Source organism: Mixophyes fleayi, chromosome 1 (genome assembly GCF_038048845.1).
Source record: "Mixophyes fleayi isolate aMixFle1 chromosome 1, aMixFle1.hap1, whole genome shotgun sequence".
NCBI lineage: Eukaryota > Metazoa > Chordata > Amphibia > Anura > Limnodynastidae > Mixophyes > Mixophyes fleayi.
The window spans coordinates 457,941,189-457,961,526 of NC_134402.1; the positions used below are offsets into that span (position 1 = coordinate 457,941,189).

At 42.5% G+C, this 20,338-nt stretch overlaps 1 protein-coding gene across 1 annotated transcript; it reads left to right on the forward strand.

The window, feature by feature from the left end:
- The first annotated feature begins 5,480 nt into the window (after nt 1-5,480).
- Nucleotides 5,481-14,629, forward strand: RPP25L (ribonuclease P/MRP subunit p25 like). Its single transcript, XM_075193756.1, has 2 exons — nt 5,481-5,580; nt 13,666-14,629. Exon 2 carries the CDS (start codon nt 13,681-13,683, stop codon nt 14,236-14,238), a length of 558 nt encoding a protein of 185 aa, XP_075049857.1. The 5' UTR covers nt 5,481-5,580; nt 13,666-13,680; the 3' UTR covers nt 14,239-14,629.
- The last annotated feature ends 5,709 nt before the right edge of the window (nt 14,630-20,338 follow it).

The following is a 20,338-nucleotide window of genomic DNA, read 5'->3' on the forward strand; positions in this document are numbered from 1 at the left end:
CACTGGTCTGGCTCCTGTCTGACCCTGACATCCAGCTCTGTAGATATAGGATACGTATATATGGGGGTGTGGGTGTATATTCATATCCAGCTTATCTTACAATGTTTTATTATTCACTGTTATAAATACTATATCTTGGAGGAAGACCATCTGATTTAATGCTGCAATAGACTAAATACAGATTTATTTATATTGGGCTATAACACTTTTTGTTCCTTGAGATCTCTTAAAAGAAAATGTTGGTTTGTACACGTTTACATGAACACAGGGGTCGAAGTGGAAATTTAGAAGTGGTATACAAGGTAGTACAAAACAAAATGCAGTAAGCGAAGTGTAATAGATATGAATAAAGAGCAATATGTATAAACAAGTACTAATATAGCAGAGAGAAGTACATAGGACAAAGGTAAAAGTGACTTCCAGTGTACAGATAGGGAGGGAAGGAGAGAGGTGGGGAGTGAATAAAGGGATGTGTCTGTGCCCAGCAGAGTGGGCAACACAGGATCAGGGCAGAGATGGAGAAGAGGAAAGATGGGGGCAGGAGTCAAGTGATGAAATTAAGAGAAGGAGGGTAAAGGGCAAAGGAAAATGAGAACATGAGAAAAAGGGCCCTGCTCAAGGGAGCTTACAATCTAAAGGAGAGGGGCAGACTGACAGGAGACACAGGGTGGCAAGAGGGGGTGAGGGATGAGAGCACTGAGGGAAGAGGAGCCGGGAGTAAGAAAGAGGGGAGTGGTATAGAGAGGTTAGAGTGAGTGAGAAGAGGGATGGAGAAGGGTAGGGTCAGGTGGAGAGATGGGTTTTAAGGAAGCGTTTGAAGTCTGACAGGCTAAGTGACAGCCTGATAGAACGGGGGAGAATGTTCCAGAGAAGGGGGCAGCACGGGAGAAGTCTTCAATGCGGTAATGAGAGGTGGTGATCAGATGGGAGGTGAAGCGACAGTCTGAGGGCAGTAGGTTATATAATATACAGTATATAGGACACTAGGTAGTATAATATACAGTATATAGGGCAGTAGGTGATATAATATACAGTATATAGGACACTAGGTGGTATAATATACAGTATATAGGACATTAGGTAGTATAATATACAGTATATAGGGCAGTAGGTGGTATAATATACAGTATATAGGGCAGTATGTGATATATACAGTATATAGGGCAGTAGGTGGTATAATATACAGTATATAGGACACTAGCTGGTATAATATACAGTATATAGGACACTAGCTGGTATAATATACAGTATATAGGACAGTATGTGATATAATATACGGTATATAGGACAGTAGGTGATATCATATACGGTATATAGGACAGTAGGTGATATCATATACGGTATATAGGACAGTAGGTGATATCATATACGGTATATAGGACAGTAGGTGATATAATATACGGTATATAGGACAGTAGGTGATATCATATACGGTATATAGGGCAGTAGGTGATATCATATACGGTATATAGGGCAGTAAGTGATATAATATACGGTATATAGGACAGTAGGTGATATATACGGTATATAGGGCAGTAGGTGATATCATATACGGTATATAGGGCAGTAGGTATAATATACAGTATATAGGGCAGTATGTGATATAATATACAGTATATAGGACACTAGGTGGTATAATATACAGTATATAGGGCAGTATGTGATATATACAGTATATAGGATAGTATGTGATATATACAGTATATAGGGCAGTAGGTGGTATAATATACAGTATATAGGACACTAGCTGGTATAATATACAGTATATAGGGCAGTATGTGATATATACAGTATATAGGATAGTATGTGATATATACAGTATATAGGACACTAGCTGGTATAATATACAGTATATAGGGCAGTAGGAGGTATAATATACAGTATATAGGACAGTATGTGATATAATATACGGTATATAGGACACTAGCTGGTATAATATACAGTATATAGGGCAGTATGTGATATATACAGTATATAGGACACTAGCTGGTATAATATACAGTATATAGGGCAGTAGGAGGTATAATATACGGTATATAGGACAGTATGTGATATAATATACGGTATATAGGACACTAGGTGATATAATATACGGTATATAGGACAGTAGGTGATATAATATACGGTATATAGGACAGTAGGTGATATAATATACAGTATATAGGACAGTAGGTGATATAATATACGGTATATAGGACAGTATGTGATATCATATACGGTATATAGGGCAGTAGGTGATATCATATACGGTATATAGGGCAGTAGGTGATATCATATACGGTATATAGGGCAGTAGGTGATATAATATACGGTATATAGGACAGTAGGTGATATAATATACAGTATATAGGGCAGTATGATATAATATACAGTATATAGGACAGTAGGTGATATAATATTATTATTATCCTTTATTTGTTGGGCGCCACAAGGTTTCCGCGGCGCCGTACATCATACAAACAGTAGACTATACAGGGTGGAACAGCACAAAACAATAAACAAAAATAGCAGTACTTCAGAAACTCCAGGCAAGTTAAAGCAATAAACATGGAGCAGAAGAACAGGTGAGGAGACAGGAGGGAAGACGGCCCTGCTCATTTGAGCTTACATCCTAAGGGAGGGTAAACAGAAAGACACAAGGGGAGCCAGCAGAGGCAAAGGGAGAGCGAGAGGAGGTGAAGGGGTTATGTGGATGGTTGGTAGGCTTTAAGGAAGAGGTGGGTTTTGAGTGCACGTTTAAAGGAGCACAGAGTAGGAGAGAGGCGGATAGAACGAGGAAGGTCATTCCAGTGAAGGAGGGCGGCACGGGAAAAGTCTTGGATTCTGGAGTGGGAAGAGGTGATCAGAGTGGAGGAGAGGCGGCGGTCGTTGGCCGAGCGCAGGGAGCGGGCAGGAGTGTGAATGGAGAGGAGGTTAGAGATATAAGGGGCAGTAGAGTGGGAGAGAGCCTTGTAAGTGGTGGTGAGGAGTATGAAAAGGATTCTGTAGGGGAAGGGGAGCCAGTGTAAGGCAAGACAGAGAGGGGAGGCAGATGAGGAGCGGCGTGAGAGGAAGATGAGTCTAGCGGCCACGTTGAGTACAGAGCGGTGGGAGGAGAGATGGGGGAGGCCGGTGAGGAGGAGGTTGCAGTAATCCAGGCGGGAGATGATGAGTGCGTGTATGATGGTCTTGGTGGCATCCTGAGAGAGAAAGGGATGGATGCGGGCAATGTTGCGTAGTTGGAAGCGACAGGCTTGGGCAAGGGAATGAATGTGGGGGGCGAAAGAGAGTGAGGAGTCAAGGGTGACCCCCAGGCAGCAGAGTTGGGTGACAGAGGAGATGGTGGTGTTGTTGATGACAATAGAGAGGTCGTGGTGGGAAGGGAGTCTGGACGGAGGAAAGACAATGAGTTCCGTTTTTGAGATATTGATTTTGAGAAAGCGCGCGGACATCCAGGAGGAGATGGCAGAGAGGCAGTCAGACACGTGATAGAGGACTGCGGAAGAAAGGTCAGGAGAAGAGATGTAGAGCTGAATGTCGTCAGCATACAGGTGATACTGAAGACCGAAGGAGATGAGAGCTCCAAGGGAGGAAGTGTAGAGCGAAAAAAGTAGAGGGCCAAGAACAGAGCCCTGCGGGACACCAACAGGGAGAGGGTAGGGGGGAGGAGGAAGAGCCGGATGTGGATACAGAGAAGGAGCGGTAAGCGAGGTAAGAGGTGAACCAGGTATGGACAGACCCGTATATACAGTATATAGGACAGTAGGTGGTATAATATACAGTATATAGGGCAGTAGGTGATATAATATACAGTATATAAGGCAGTAGGTGATATCATATACAGTATATAGGATAGTATGTGATATATACAGTATATAGGGCAGTAGGTGGTATAATATACAGTATATAGGACACTAGCTGGTGTAATATACAGTATATAGGGCAGTATGTGATATAATATACAGTATATAGGGCAGTATGTGCTATAATATACGGTATATAGGACAGTGGGTGATATAATATACGGTATATAGGACACTAGGTGATATAATATACGGTATATAGGACAGTAGGTGATATAATATACGGTATATAGGGCAGTAGGTGATATAATATACGGTATATAGGACAGTATGTAATATAATATACGGTATATAGGGCAATAGGTGATATCATATATGGTATATAGGGCAGTAGGTGATATCATATACGGTATATAGGGCAGTAGGTGATATAATATACGGTATATAGGACAGTATGTGATATCATATACGGTATATAGGGCAGTAGGTGATATAATATACGGTAAATAGGGCAGTAGGTGATATAATATACGGTATATAGGGCAGTAGGTGATATAATATATGGTATATAGGGCAGTATCTGATATAATATACGGTATATAGGGCAGTATCTGATATAATATACGGTATATAGGGCAGTATGTGATATAATATACGGTATATAGGGCAGTATGTGATATAATATACGGTATATAGGGCAATAGGTGATATAATATACGGTATATAGGGCAGTAGGGGATATCATATACGGTATATAGGACAGTAGGTGATATCATATACGGTATATAGGGCAATAGGTGATATCATATACGGTATATAGGGCAGTAGGTGATAAAATATACAATATATAGGGCACTAAGTGGTATAATATACAGTATATAGGACAGTAGGTGATATAATATACAGTATATAGGGCAGTATCTGATATAATATACGGTATATAGGGCAGTAGGTGATATAATATACGGTATATAGGGCAGTATGTGATATAATATACGGTATATAGGACAGTATGTGATATAATATACGGTATATAGGACAGTATGTGATATAATATACGGTATATAGGACAGTAGGTGATATAATATACGGTATATAGGGCAGTAGGTGATATAATATACAGTATATAGGACAGTAAGTGATATAATATACAGTATATAAGACAGTAGGTGGTATAATATACGGTATATAGGACAGTAGGTGATATAATATACGGTATATAGGGCCGTATGTGATATAATATACGGTATATAGGGCAGTATGTGATATAATATACGGTATATAGGACAGTATGTGATATAATATACGGTATATAGGACAGTAGGTGATATAATATACGGTATTTAGGGCAGTAGGTGATATAATATACGGTATATAAGACAGTAGGTGATATAATATACGGTATATAGGGCAGTATGTGATATAATATACGGTATATAGGGCAGTATGTGATATAATATACTGTATATAGGGCAGTATGTGATATAATATACGGTATATAGGGCAGTATGTGATATAATATACAGTATATAGGGCAGTATGTGATATAATATACGGTATATAGGGCAGTATGTGATATAATATACAGTATAGGAGCCGCAGTACCGCCAGCCTCCAGCAGATGGCAGCAGTCTCTCGGATGATGTGGGCGTGTCTTCGCTGTCACGTTACTTGAAGTTCTCACGATCCTGTGAGCTATTGGGTAGTTAATGTGGCAGCTCCGCCCTCTGGTGACGTCACAGTGTCATGGCGGCGCCGTGTGTAGCGGTGTGAGGAGACATCCGGGGATCTGTGTGAGGTCAGTAACCGGGAGTCACCGGTTCTCTCTTACTTCATGTGTGGCACTACAAGTCCCAGCATGTGCCGCGCCTGCAGGGCACGCTGGGACTTGTAGTGCTGGGAGCGCAGTGCGCTGGTCCAGGTTATAAGTCGGGTGATCCCAGTGTTACTGCTGTGATATTATCCCTGTCTTTATAATACTGTGTGTCAGTAGGGTGGCCGTGATGGGACATCCCTCAGCCCTGTCAGTCATATAATGTGATTGGACGTCGCCCGATCTTCGGATTGGACGACGCATCGCCCGACGCTGTGATTGGACGATACTTCCAGCTTCTCCGCTTCATCCCTGTCTCCCTCCATCATACTTACCTCAGACCGGCTGCAGCCTCTCCCCCGTCTGGTCACTGGACTCTCCCGGAGGACTCTGCGGGGCGACGGCTCACACATCGTATAACCGGATCCAGTAATCCCCACATACAGAGATCATGTCTGGTACTTACCTTATATCTCCCGTAATCCCCACATACAGAGGACATGTCTGGTACTTACCTTATATCTCCAGTAATCCCCACATACAGAGATCATGTCTGGTACTTACCTTATATCTCCCGTAATCCCCACATACAGAGGACATGTCTGGTACTTACCTTATATCTGCAGTAATCCCCACATACAGAGATCATGTCTGGTACTTACCTTACATCTGCAGTAATCCCCACATACAGAGATCATGTCTGGTACTTACCTTATATCTCCAGTAATCCCCACATACAGAGATCATGTCTGGTACTTACCTTATATCTCCAGTAATCCCCACATACAGAGATCATGTCTGGTACTTACCTTACATCTGCAGTAATCCCCACATACAGAGATCATGTCTGGTACTTACCTTACATCTCCAGTAATCCCCACATACAGAGGACATGTCTGGTACTTACCTTATATCTGCAGTAATCCCCACATACAGAGGACATGTCTGGTACTTACCTTATATCTCCAGTAATCCCCACATACAGAGATCATGTCTGGTACTTACCTTACATCTCCAGTAATCCCCACATACAGAGATCATGTCTGGTACTTACCTTACATCTCCAGTAATCTCCACATACAGAGGACATGTCTGGTACTTACCTTATATCTCCAGTAATCCCCACATACAGAGATCATGTCTGGTACTTACCTTACATCTCCAGTAATCCCCACATACAGAGGACATGTCTGGTACTTACCTTATATCTCCAGTAATCCCCACATACAGAGATCATGTCTGGTACTTACCTTACATCTCCAGTAATCCCCACATACAGAGGACATGTCTGGTACTTACCTTATATCTCCAGTAATCCCCACATACAGAGAACATGTCTGGTACTTACCTTACATCTCCAGTAATCTCCACATACAGAGATCATGTCTGGTACTTACCTTATATCTCCAGTAATCCCCACATACAGAGGACATGTCTGGTACTTACCTTATATCTCCAGTAATCTCCACATACAGAGATCATGTCTGGTACTTACCTTATATCTGCAGTAATCCCCACATACAGAGAACATGTCTGGTACTTACCTTATATCTCCAGTAATCTCCACATACAGAGATCATGTCTGGTACTTACCTTATATCTCCAGTAATCCCCACATACAGAGAACATGTCTGGTACTTACCTTATATCTCCAGTAATCTCCACATACAGAGATCATGTCTGGTACTTACCTTATATCTCCAGTAATCCCCACATACAGAGATCATGTCTGGTACTTACCTTATATCTCCAGTAATCTCCACATACAGAGATCATGTCTGGTACTTACCTTATATCTGCAGTAATCCCCACATACAGAGATCATGTCTGGTACTTACCTTATATCTGCAGTAATCCCCACATACAGAGATCATGTCTGGTACTTACCTTATATCTCCAGTAATCCCCACATACAGAGGACATGTCTGGTACTTACCTTATATCTCCAGTAATCCCCACATACAGAGGACATGTCTGGTACTTACCTTATATCTCCAGTAATCCCCACATACAGAGGACATGTCTGGTACTTGCCTTATATCTCCAGTAATCCCCACATACAGAGGACATGTCTGGTACTTACCTTATATCTCCAGTAATCCCCACATACAGAGGACATGTCTGGTACTTACCTTATATCTCCAGTAATCCCCACATACAGAGGACATGTCTGGTACTTACCTTATATCTCCAGTAATCCCCACATACAGAGGACATGTCTGGTACTTACCTTATATCTGCAGTAATCCCCACATACAGAGATCATGTCTGGTACTTACCTTACATCTCCAGTAATCCCCACATACAGAGATCATGTCTGGTACTTACCTTATATCTCCAGTAATCCCCACATACAGAGATCATGTCTGGTACTTACCTTACTTCTCCAGTAATCCCCACATACAGAGATCATGTCTGGTACTTACCTTATATCTCCAGTAATCCCCACATACAGAGGACATGTCTGGTACTTACCTTATATCTCCAGTAATCCCCACATACAGAGATCATGTCTGGTACTTACCTTATATCTGCAGTAATCCCCACATACAGAGATCATGTCTGGTACTTACCTTATATCTCCAGTAATCCCCACATACAGAGATCATGTCTGGTACTTACCTTATATCTCCAGTAATCCCCACATACAGAGAACATGTCTGGTACTTACCTTACATCTCCAGTAATCCCCACATACAGAGATCATGTCTGGTACTTACCTTATATCTCCAGTAATCCCCACATACAGAGGACATGTCTGGTACTTACCTTATATCTCCAGTAATCCCCACATACAGAGATCATGTCTGGTACTTACCTTATATCTCCAGTAATCCCCACATACAGAGGACATGTCTGGTACTTACCTTATATCTCCAGTAATCCCCACATACAGAGGACATGTCTGGTACTTACCTTATATCTCCAGTAATCTCCACATACAGAGATCATGTCTGGTACTTACCTTATATCTCCAGTAATCCCCACATACAGAGGACATGTCTGGTACTTACCTTATATCTCCAGTAATCCCCACATACAGAGGACATGTCTGGTACTTACCTTACAGCTCCAGTAATCCCCACATACAGAGGACATGTCTGGTACTTACCTTATATCTCCAGTAATCCCCACATACAGAGGACATGTCTGGTACTTACCTTATATCTCCAGTAATCCCCACATACAGAGATCATGTCTGGTACTTACCTTATATCTCCAGTAATCTCCACATACAGAGATCATGTCTGGTACTTACCTTATATCTGCAGTAATCCCCACATACAGAGATCATGTCTGGTACTTACCTTATATCTGCAGTAATCCCCACATACAGAGATCATGTCTGGTACTTACCTTATATCTCCAGTAATCCCCACATACAGAGGACATGTCTGGTACTTACCTTATATCTGCAGTAATCCCCACATACAGAGATCATGTCTGGTACTTACCTTACATCTCCAGTAATCCCCACATACAGAGATCATGTCTGGTACTTACCTTATATCTCCAGTAATCCCCACATACAGAGATCATGTCTGGTACTTACCTTACTTCTCCAGTAATCCCCACATACAGAGATCATGTCTGGTACTTACCTTATATCTCCAGTAATCCCCACATACAGAGGACATGTCTGGTACTTACCTTATATCTCCAGTAATCCCCACATACAGAGATCATGTCTGGTACTTACCTTATATCTGCAGTAATCCCCACATACAGAGATCATGTCTGGTACTTACCTTATATCTCCAGTAATCCCCACATACAGAGATCATGTCTGGTACTTACCTTATATCTCCAGTAATCCCCACATACAGAGAACATGTCTGGTACTTACCTTACATCTCCAGTAATCCCCACATACAGAGATCATGTCTGGTACTTACCTTATATCTCCAGTAATCCCCACATACAGAGGACATGTCTGGTACTTACCTTATATCTCCAGTAATCCCCACATACAGAGGACATGTCTGGTACTTACCTTATATCTCCAGTAATCCCCACATACAGAGGACATGTCTGGTACTTGCCTTATATCTCCAGTAATCCCCACATACAGAGGACATGTCTGGTACTTACCTTATATCTCCAGTAATCCCCACATACAGAGGACATGTCTGGTACTTACCTTATATCTCCAGTAATCCCCACATACAGAGGACATGTCTGGTACTTACCTTACATCTCCAGTAATCCCCACATACAGAGAACATGTCTGGTACTTACCTTATATCTCCAGTAATCCCCACATACAGAGAACATGTCTGGTACTTACCTTATATCTCCAGTAATCCCCACATACAGAGAACATGTCTGGTACTTACCTTATATCTCCAGTAATCCCCACATACAGAGGACATGTCTGGTACTTACCTTATATCTCCAGTAATCCCCACATACAGAGAACATGTCTGGTACTTACCTTATATCTCCAGTAATCCCCACATACAGAGGACATGTCTGGTACTTACCTTATATCTCCAGTAATCCCCACATACAGAGGACATGTCTGGTACTTACCTTATATCTCCAGTAATCCCCACATACAGAGGACATGTCTGGTACTTACCTTATATCTCCAGTAATCCCCACATACAGAGGACATGTCTGGTACTTACCTTATATCTCCAGTAATCCCCACATACAGAGGACATGTCTGGTACTTACCTTACATCTCCAGTAATCTCCACATACAGAGGACATGTCTGGTACTTACCTTATATCTCCAGTAATCCCCACATACAGAGGACATGTCTGGTACTTACCTTACATCTCCAGTAATCCCCACATACAGAGGACATGTCTGGTACTTACCTTACATCTCCAGTAATCTCCACATACAGAGGACATGTATGGTACTTACCTTATATCTCCAGTAATCCCCACATACAGAGGACATGTCTGGTACTTACCTTACATCTCCAGTAATCCCCACATACAGAGGACATGTCTGGTACTTACCTTATATCTCCAGTAATCCCCACATACAGAGGACATGTCTGGTACTTACCTTACATCTCCAGTAATCCCCACATACAGAGATCATGTCTGGTACTTACCTTACATCTCCAGTAATCTCCACATACAGAGGACATGTCTGGTACTTACCTTACATCTCCAGTAATCCCCACATACAGAGATCATGTCTGGTACTTACCTTACATCTCCAGTAATCTCCACATACAGAGGACATGTCTGGTACTTACCTTATATCTCCAGTAATCCCCACATACAGAGGACATGTCTGGTACTTACCTTATATCTCCAGTAATCCCCACATACAGAGGACATGTCTGGTACTTACCTTATATCTCCAGTAATCCCCACATACAGAGGACATGTCTGGTACTTACCTTATAACTCCAGTAATCTCCACATACAGAGGACATGTCTGGTACTTACCTTATATCTCCAGAAATCCCCACATACAGAGGACATGTCTGGTACTTACCTTATATCTCCAGTAATCCCCACATACAGAGGACATGTCTGGTACTTACCTTATATCTCCAGTAATCCCCACATACAGAGGACATGTCTGGTACTTACCTTATATCTCCAGTAATCCCCACATACAGAGGACATGTCTGGTACTTACCTTATATCTCCAGTAATCCCCACATACAGAGGACATGTCTGGTACTTACCTTATATCTCCAGTAATCCCCACATACAGAGGACATGTCTGGTACTTACCTTATATCTCCAGTAATCCCCACATACAGAGGACATGTCTGGTACTTACCTTATATCTCCAGTAATCCCCACATACAGAGGACATGTCTGGTACTTACCTTACATCTCCAGTAATCCCCACATACAGAGGGCATTTCTGGTACTTACCTTATATCTCCAGTAATCCCCACATACAGAGGGCATGTCTGGTACTTACCTTATATCTCCAGTAATCCCCACATACAGAGGACATGTCTGGTACTTACCTTACTTCTCCAGTAATCCCCACATACAGAGGACATGTCTGGTACTTACCTTATATCTCCAGTAATCCCCACATACAGAGGACATGTCTGGTACTTACCTTATATCTCCAGTAATCCCCACATACAGAGGACATGTCTGGTACTTACCTTATATCTCCAGTAATCCCCACATACAGAGGACATGTCTGGTACTTACCTTATATCTTCAGTAATCCCCACATACAGAGGACATGTCTGGTACTTTCCTTACATCTCCAGTAATCCCCACATACAGAGATCATGTCTGGTACTTACCTTACATCTCCAGTAATCCCCACATACAGAGATCATGTCTGGTACTTACCTTATATCTCCAGTAATCCCCACATACAGAGGACATGTCTGGTACTTACCTTATATCTCCAGTAATCCCCACATACAGAGGACATGTCTGGTACTTACCTTACATCTCCAGTAATCTCCACATACAGAGGACATGTCTGGTACTTACCTTATATCTCCAGTAATCCCCACATACAGAGGACATGTCTGGTACTTACCTTACATCTCCAGTAATCCCCACATACAGAGGACATGTCTGGTACTTACCTTACATCTCCAGTAATCTCCACATACAGAGGACATGTATGGTACTTACCTTATATCTCCAGTAATCCCCACATACAGAGGACATGTCTGGTACTTACCTTACATCTCCAGTAATCCCCACATACAGAGGACATGTCTGGTACTTACCTTATATCTCCAGTAATCCCCACATACAGAGGACATGTCTGGTACTTACCTTACATCTCCAGTAATCCCCACATACAGAGGACATGTCTGGTACTTACCTTACATCTCCAGTAATCCCCACATACAGAGGACATGTCTGGTACTTACCTTACATCTCCAGTAATCTCCACATACAGAGGACATGTATGGTACTTACCTTATATCTCCAGTAATCCCCACATACAGAGGACATGTCTGGTACTTACCTTACATCTCCAGTAATCCCCACATACAGAGGACATGTCTGGTACTTACCTTATATCTCCAGTAATCCCCACATACAGAGGACATGTCTGGTACTTACCTTACATCTCCAGTAATCCCCACATACAGAGATCATGTCTGGTACTTACCTTACATCTCCAGTAATCTCCACATACAGAGGACATGTCTGGTACTTACCTTATATCTTCAGTAATCCCCACATACAGAGGACATGTCTGGTACTTTCCTTACATCTCCAGTAATCCCCACATACAGAGGACATGTCTGGTACTTACCTTACATCTCCAGTAATCCCCACATACAGAGGACATGTCTGGTACTTACCTTATATCTCCAGTAATCCCCACATACAGAGGACATGTCTGGTACTTACCTTATATCTCCAGTAATCCCCACATACAGAGGACATGTCTGGTACTTACCTTACATCTCCAGTAATCTCCACATACAGAGGGCATTTCTGGTACTTACCTTACATCTCCAGTAATCCCCACATACAGAGGACATGTCTGGTACTTACCTTACATCTCCAGTAATCCCCACATACAGAGATCATGTCTGGTACTTACCTTATATCTCCAGTAATCCCCACATACAGAGGACATGTCTGGTACTTACCTTACATCTCCAGTAATCCCCACATACAGAGGACATGTCTGGTACTTACCTTATATCTCCAGTAATCCCCACATACAGAGGACATGTCTGGTACTTACCTTATATCTCCAGTATGGAAATGAATAGTTCAGTCAGCAGTGACCATATATGTTATTATCTAAGATGTTATTAGGAGTGATGCCGATGAGAACAGTGGAGACTTCTCTCCATCATTCTTATTTACAAAGCAGATTTCTGGCTGTGTCTTCAGTCCAACTCGGGGCATCTCTCTCTGTGCAGTGGGACGTGCTCTCCTAGATGTGTCTAATCAGGTTTGAAGAATGAATACGATGGGTGCTCTGACCCTGTATCATATACAGAATAGTGATGCTCTGAAAGCAACATATCGCTGTGTACAGACATCAGAATACTTTTAGTCTTTGTTTCTCCACATTGGTAGCTCATTGTCTTGTGGAATCTTTGGGTCTCTGAGTAACTCTCTGCTCTGTTGTTTGTACAGCTCCGTGACCTGATCATGGAGAACTACAAGAAGGTGCGTGTGGAGGAGAAGCCCGTGGAGATGCCCTTTGCTGCTATCCCGCCGGATATCATTGAGATGAAGGTCAAAGATGGCAGCAAGATCCGAAACCTGATGGGCTTTGCTATAGGCAAGATGGAGAGCGAGAGTGTGCGGCAGATAACGTTCAGCGGTGCAGGCAAAGCCCTCAGCAAGACCATCACCTGTGTGGAGATCATGAAGAGATCCGTCAAGGATCTGCACCAGATCACAAAGATCTTCTACAGACAGACTGAAGAGATCTGGGAGCCCATAGTGCCCGATGTGGGCTTGGATCCTCTGACGGTGAAGAGAAACTGCCCCTCTATCTGTGTTCTGCTGAGTAAAGACCCCCTCGATGCCACCGAACCAGGGTACCAAGCCCCAGGGAAGTATGACTCCCAATGGATCCAGGAACTTAAAGTGGAGTCTCAGGGGCCAAAAAGGCGGAAACCAGGGGTGGGTAGAGGTGGGGCAAATGGAAGAAAGCAACTTAGACCCCCTGGAGGACGAGGGGAAGCGCAGAAGAAGACATAGTGTAGGGCACCTGGGTGTGTGTTTGATTTATTACTAAGCAGTCATTGAACTTGTATTTACATGAAAACCTGGCCTGCTGGTGCAGATTGAAGACATGAACAGGGAAAGCCCTGTTTAATTTCCTGTATCTCCGGTCTCTCATAACAGACCCACCATTGTTCATTTCTTGCTCAGTTTCTATGTTTTACAAATTATATATTCTATTCTGCCACCCGGATACTTGCCACATACCTCACATTCTTTGAGAGGATTATAAAGATTCTCATCTGGCTGTTTCCTTAGGACTGTTGTAAACCTGTTGTAGCTTTCACTCAGATATGGAAATATGCAACAACTAACCACAAACTGGAAACTAAGCTTAAGCTTAAAATAAAGGTGTATTTTGCTACAATATCTCATCCGTGCTATTTATCCATTTTGCCTGTGTGGTCTGGTAAATGTACACTGTTTTTCAGCTTGGCCCAGTCACTAATACATAAATTATACCTCCGATCATACAGAACGGTAAATGTTTGAGCAGGTAACTATAGAGTTTAGTGCGGCAATAGAGTTACAATGACCAGTACTCTAAGGTGTAGTAACTTTGATTGCAACTGGACAGACGAACGTTGGTTGTTAAGCTTGACCCATATAAGCTGACATTCACCCTCCCCTTCACATAGCAGAGTATATATTAACGAGGGAGGTGTTGTACAAGGGCACTCAAATAGAATCTGAGTTTTGCTTCCAGTTATTTCTTGCTAATAAGGGAATAGCCTGCCCTGCATAGTGTTCATTGGATGCTGGCGATTGTAGTGTTGTTGGAGTGCGTTGTGTCATTCTAGTGGGTTCCTGATAGTAGCAGCATAAGTAAGTGACTAATGATGCTCCATAATTATTCTGGATTTGAATTGATTTGATGAAAATAGTAAGAGTGGTTCTGTGATATTCTAGAGCATGTAGTGTCTGTAATCACAGAGATCTGTATTAGAGCCGCCTTCTCTTCCACAAGACGTCTCTGAAGTGGACTGGGAGTAACCCAGGAAGGTCTCAGTCTCTGTGGAATGGTGTTTGGATATCACAGAGCTGTAAAACTCAAATGCAGAATTAGGGTCAGGGGTCAGATTGATTCTAAGCCAAGAGGCGTTTAGTCAGGTCACCCAGGAAATGTTCTTTTGTGCAGGATTTGATTGTATGGACACATTGCTCGATTGCAGGATCATTACAAATGTAACATAGTAAAATAGTTGATGAGGTTGAAAAAAGACACCAGTCCATCAAGTTCAACCTATTTTGGATCTCCTGCGATCCTGCACTTATATTTGAAATTGATCCAGAGTAAGCAACCACCAATCTGTTTCAATAGTGAAAATCCCCCCAGACCCAATATTGCAGTCTACTTTTACCCTATATCCACTACTATCCTTCATTTTAACTAATGGTCGTATCCCTGGATACACTTTTCTGCTAAAAATGTGTCTAACCCTTTCTTAAACATATCTATTGAATCTGCCATCACAACCTTCCCTGGCAGTGAATTCCATATCTTGACTGCCCTTACTGTAAAGAACCCCTTCCTTTGCTGGTTGTGAAACTTCCTCTCCTCTAACCTTAGGTGACCGTGTGTCCTGTGTATAGTCCTTGGGGTAAAAGTTCCCATGAAAGTTCTCTGTATTGACCCTTAATGTATTTGTACATAGTAATCATATCTCCCCTTAGACGCCTCTTTTCTAAAGTAAACATGACTAAACTGGCTAACCTTTCCTCATAACTTAATGACTCCATACCCTTTATCAATTTTGTTGCCCTTCTCTGAACCGTTTCTTGTTCCAAATTATCTTTTTTATAGAGTGGTGCCCAGAACTGTACTGCGTATTCAAGATGAGGTCTTACCAATGATTTATATAGTGGCAAAATTACACTGTCTTCCCTTGCATCTATGCCCCTTTTTATGCATGCCAATACTTTGTTTGCCATTCCAGCTTCTGCTTGGCATTGAGCACTATTGCTAAGTCTACTGTCTACGAGCACTCCCAAATCCTTTTCCATTATAGATTCTCCTTCATTAATTCCATTTAATTTATAGATTGCTTTTTCTTGTTTTTGATCCCTAAATGCATAACCTTACATTTATCTGTGTTAAACCTCATATTCCATTTGGCCGCCCAATCCTCCAGTTTAAGTCCATCTGTAGAGAAGCTACATCTTGCTCTGATGTTATTACCTTACAGAGTTTAGTGTCATACCTACCTGATGAATGCCTCTTACTAACCTAATATTATTGTTGAGTATAAGTAAAATCACAGCTAAAAATATAAACACAACACAAGTTCAATGTTGCCCTAACTTAGTGGGTCCCATCTAACGCCTACAATACTCGGGGCTACTTGACAGGTTTGTATTTGCAGCAGAGCTCTCACTTATCTCTCCCCACTATATCCCTCCACGTGTGTGTTGGCTTCTTGCTCCCTGCACAGCCGGGGTCTCTGAATGCTGCTATGTAGTGAGGGTACAGTGCTTGAGGACATCAAGCAGAAAGTTATAGTAGTGACAGTCGGCTCTGGTTGTCCAATAGATCCTCATCTTCATCATTTCTTATTTTTCACACATTTTACCTGCTTTATACTTGTGAAAATGAGACTATGATGAGGAAGGACAGAGATCAGATTTACTACCATTTTCTAAGATAACGATTTAATTTGTATTATTATCAGATATTATGAGCTGCGATATCGTACAGTTGAGTGAAACCAGCATGTGATCGGGGTAAGACGATATTACAAGCTCCTGTTTCATCCTCTGCTGTCAGATGGTCCCACCAGTCCCTCTTCCACTCTGTCTCATGGTGTAAAACTGCCCCATGGGAACTGGGAGAGATGGTTGTATTATCAGACTAAATCTTTCCCCGTAGATGATGTAAACATCTATGTACAAGACCCAGGAATAGATCAAACGAGGAACTAAAGGAACTGGTAAAATTCAGAAGGGTTTAGACATATTTTCCACATTTGGGCCACGGGGGGAAATCCTCGTTACTATATGTTTATCTTGGGGTGTGATATGGATGGACAGAGAAACGGGTGTGATTTAGGAGGGAGTGACAGAAAGGTTTGGAGTATTTAAGTTGTACGCTTCAGATACAAATGAATTTGCTTGTGATGCGTATTAATGGTCAGAAAAGGCTCTCGTCAATCAGGAGGAGGACTTCTATAGTGGTGGGATGATGTCTCTAAATATCTTCCAACTCAACACCTCCGTTCTGCACAAGATCTGCGTCTCTCTTCCACTCTCATCACATCCTCCCATTCCCAGTTACAGGACTTTTTCGGGCTGCACCCACTTTGTTGAATTCCCTATCTCGCACAGTAAGACTTTCCTCTAGTCTTCAAACGTTCACTGAAAACCCACCTCTTCAGACAAGCTTATAATATTCCTCTACCACCGTAGTAATCTCCCTAGGTTACCCTATTACCACCCTCTACCCAAGACAACAACCCTCTGACCAACATTGCTGTGTGACTGATCACACAGCCCACTCAATACTTTGCATTCTAGCTGGTCCAATGTGCAATATGATGTAGCACATGCCCTTGTGTTTCTAACTCCCATTGTCCCATAGATTGTAAGCTTGTGAGCAGGGTTCTCTTACCTCTCTGTCTGTATGTATTACCCAGTATTGTTTTATTAATGTTTGTTCCCAATTGTAAAGCGCTACGGAATCTGCTGGTGCTATATAAATAAATGATGATGATGATGGTGATGTCTAATGCAGGTGTAGGAGGGATGATAAGAGTGTAGAAACGGCAGTCATAGCTTGTGAAAGGCTGGGCTTACTCTGCCGCACTGGGCTTACTCTGCCGCACTGGGCTTACTCTGCCGCACTGGGCTTACTCTGCCGCACTGGGCTAACTCTGCCGCACTGGGCTTACTCTGCCGCACTGGGCTTTCTCTGCCGCACTGGGCTAACTCTGCCGCACTGGGCTTACTCTGCCGCACTGGGCTTTCGTTTATCTGTGGTTCTACAGATTCATGTTGGGGTTCCCGTTTACAGACAGTAACCTGCAGTTATTGACCTCTACTGTTGTTATTCAGCCATCAGACACAGACTGTGACTGCCAACCACACACTAGTTGATGGATGTTACTCGCTGCCTCCACCAGATTCCTTTACCAGCAGCCGGAAGCGCTTTCTTCTTGTCTTTGGTATATCTTCTGCAGCGGCTCCTCGCTGATGAACGGTTCCTCCTCACCGCTTACTTACCGGGTTCGCACAGATTAGGGAGCTCTTATCTGTAGGTCACAGGATTACAGAAGATAATGGACGTTATGCAGGATATTGTAGGAAGAGTGGTGGTTATTGCTCATATGTAGCCCTTCCAAGGACCGATACAGATCACTAAGTGGTAAGGAAGATACACCTAGATGGAATACAGTATGTACACGTACAATACAGCAACATGTGCTCTTTATATGGTGCCAAAACCAGTCTCCACCCCCCCCCCCCCCCCATAAATACTGCACCACTCCTGGTATATGTTTGTGCAGGGTACCAGCCTTGGAGAGGGGGTATTTTCAGCCAACCAATCAGAACTAGATTTGACTGGGCCAATGGGAAGAGACTTATGCCCAGTTCATATCTCCCCTCTCTCCTTCGATTCCTTCCATTTAATGTTTAGTATCAGTGGGAGCAATGAGTTATCTAAAGTTAGGATTTAACCACTGTTTTTACAGTACTGTGATTACCAAATAACTGCATCTTTCATCACGGGACAGTTTGTCTATTATCTCTTAAGACAACCAAGATGCTGCCGCCCCCCAGCTAGCAGAGAAACGAGGTTGTTTAGGTGATGCCCCCCTCTCACCTCTACCTTTGCCAAAGTTCAATAATTTACATGTGATTTCCTGTTTCAGAATGTGACACACGCTGCCTCCATACTGGCAGCACCTACATACACTTACTGCATTATAAAATGATAATATACACCAGGCACGCTGCACCGGTAATAGGAATATTCATACGATAACATATCTCATTTTCTCTTGGGGAACGTGGATCCAGGAGTCCTCACAATGTTTCTTTTCCCATAACTCAGACATCTGAAGCCTCCAAATATAGAAGATACAGGGAGTTATTTTCTTATAGATGCATTAGTGCACTTGGTATCCTAATATGGGATAGATTTTATGAGCAGACATTAGGTCACATTGGGTGACCTGTTTTATTTCAGTATTATAGGAGCCCTAATCTAGTGCCACATTCAGTCCAACCAGGGGTGTGTGATGATTGAAGGCTTATAGAGGCAGCCACCCGCAGAACCTGAATACCGGGTAGGGTCACAAATGATGTTTTGTCTGATGATCAAATCTGACATTCTGTGAATTTGTTGTACAATAGGAATGTTTTTGCCATGTTACATGTTTATGAAAATGGAAAGAAAATGCTGTTTAAAAAATATAAGCTTAGGAGGTGCCAATGAGATCCATATAGTTAACATTCCCAAGAGAGTAGGTTGATTTCTTGGTTAATACCAAGCAAAATGAACATGTTTTCGGGTTGGTCATTGTGTCCCACCTGGAACAGTCCGTAGCAATCATATCGGCGTCGTCTATTCTGGTCGGAGGATGGATGCCCAACTCCACTAACCAATGGAAGATTTCGGGGTTGGTGGAATCATTTTCAGGTCAGAATTCAAGACGTAGATGGGCAGAGAATTGTAGTAGGTCAGTGGGATCTCTGCCCGGCTCTTGCAGAGCTGATATATGAGCCAGGAAGGGTTCTAGTCTGTAAGACCTTGTATATGGAGAGAGTGTGAGGATAATTCATAGTGAGTGGAGCACTGCACTGGGAACAGGTTTCTTCTCCATCACACAAGGGGCTGGTAAGATATTTCCAGCTCCATCAGATCAGTCATTAGTAACACGCGGGCTCGATATGAAAGCTTCGTGTGTCACTTGTACTAGGTTTACGCTTTGATATCCGATTCTGTTTGAATTCTCTGATTAGTTCGGGTTAAGAGACGCGTTAGATCCTCGACAGCCTCCATTAACTGACCACCAGCTGCGTCTTCATTACACATCAAGTCCGATCTCTCGAATGCTGTTTGAAGCCGAGTTCCACGTGT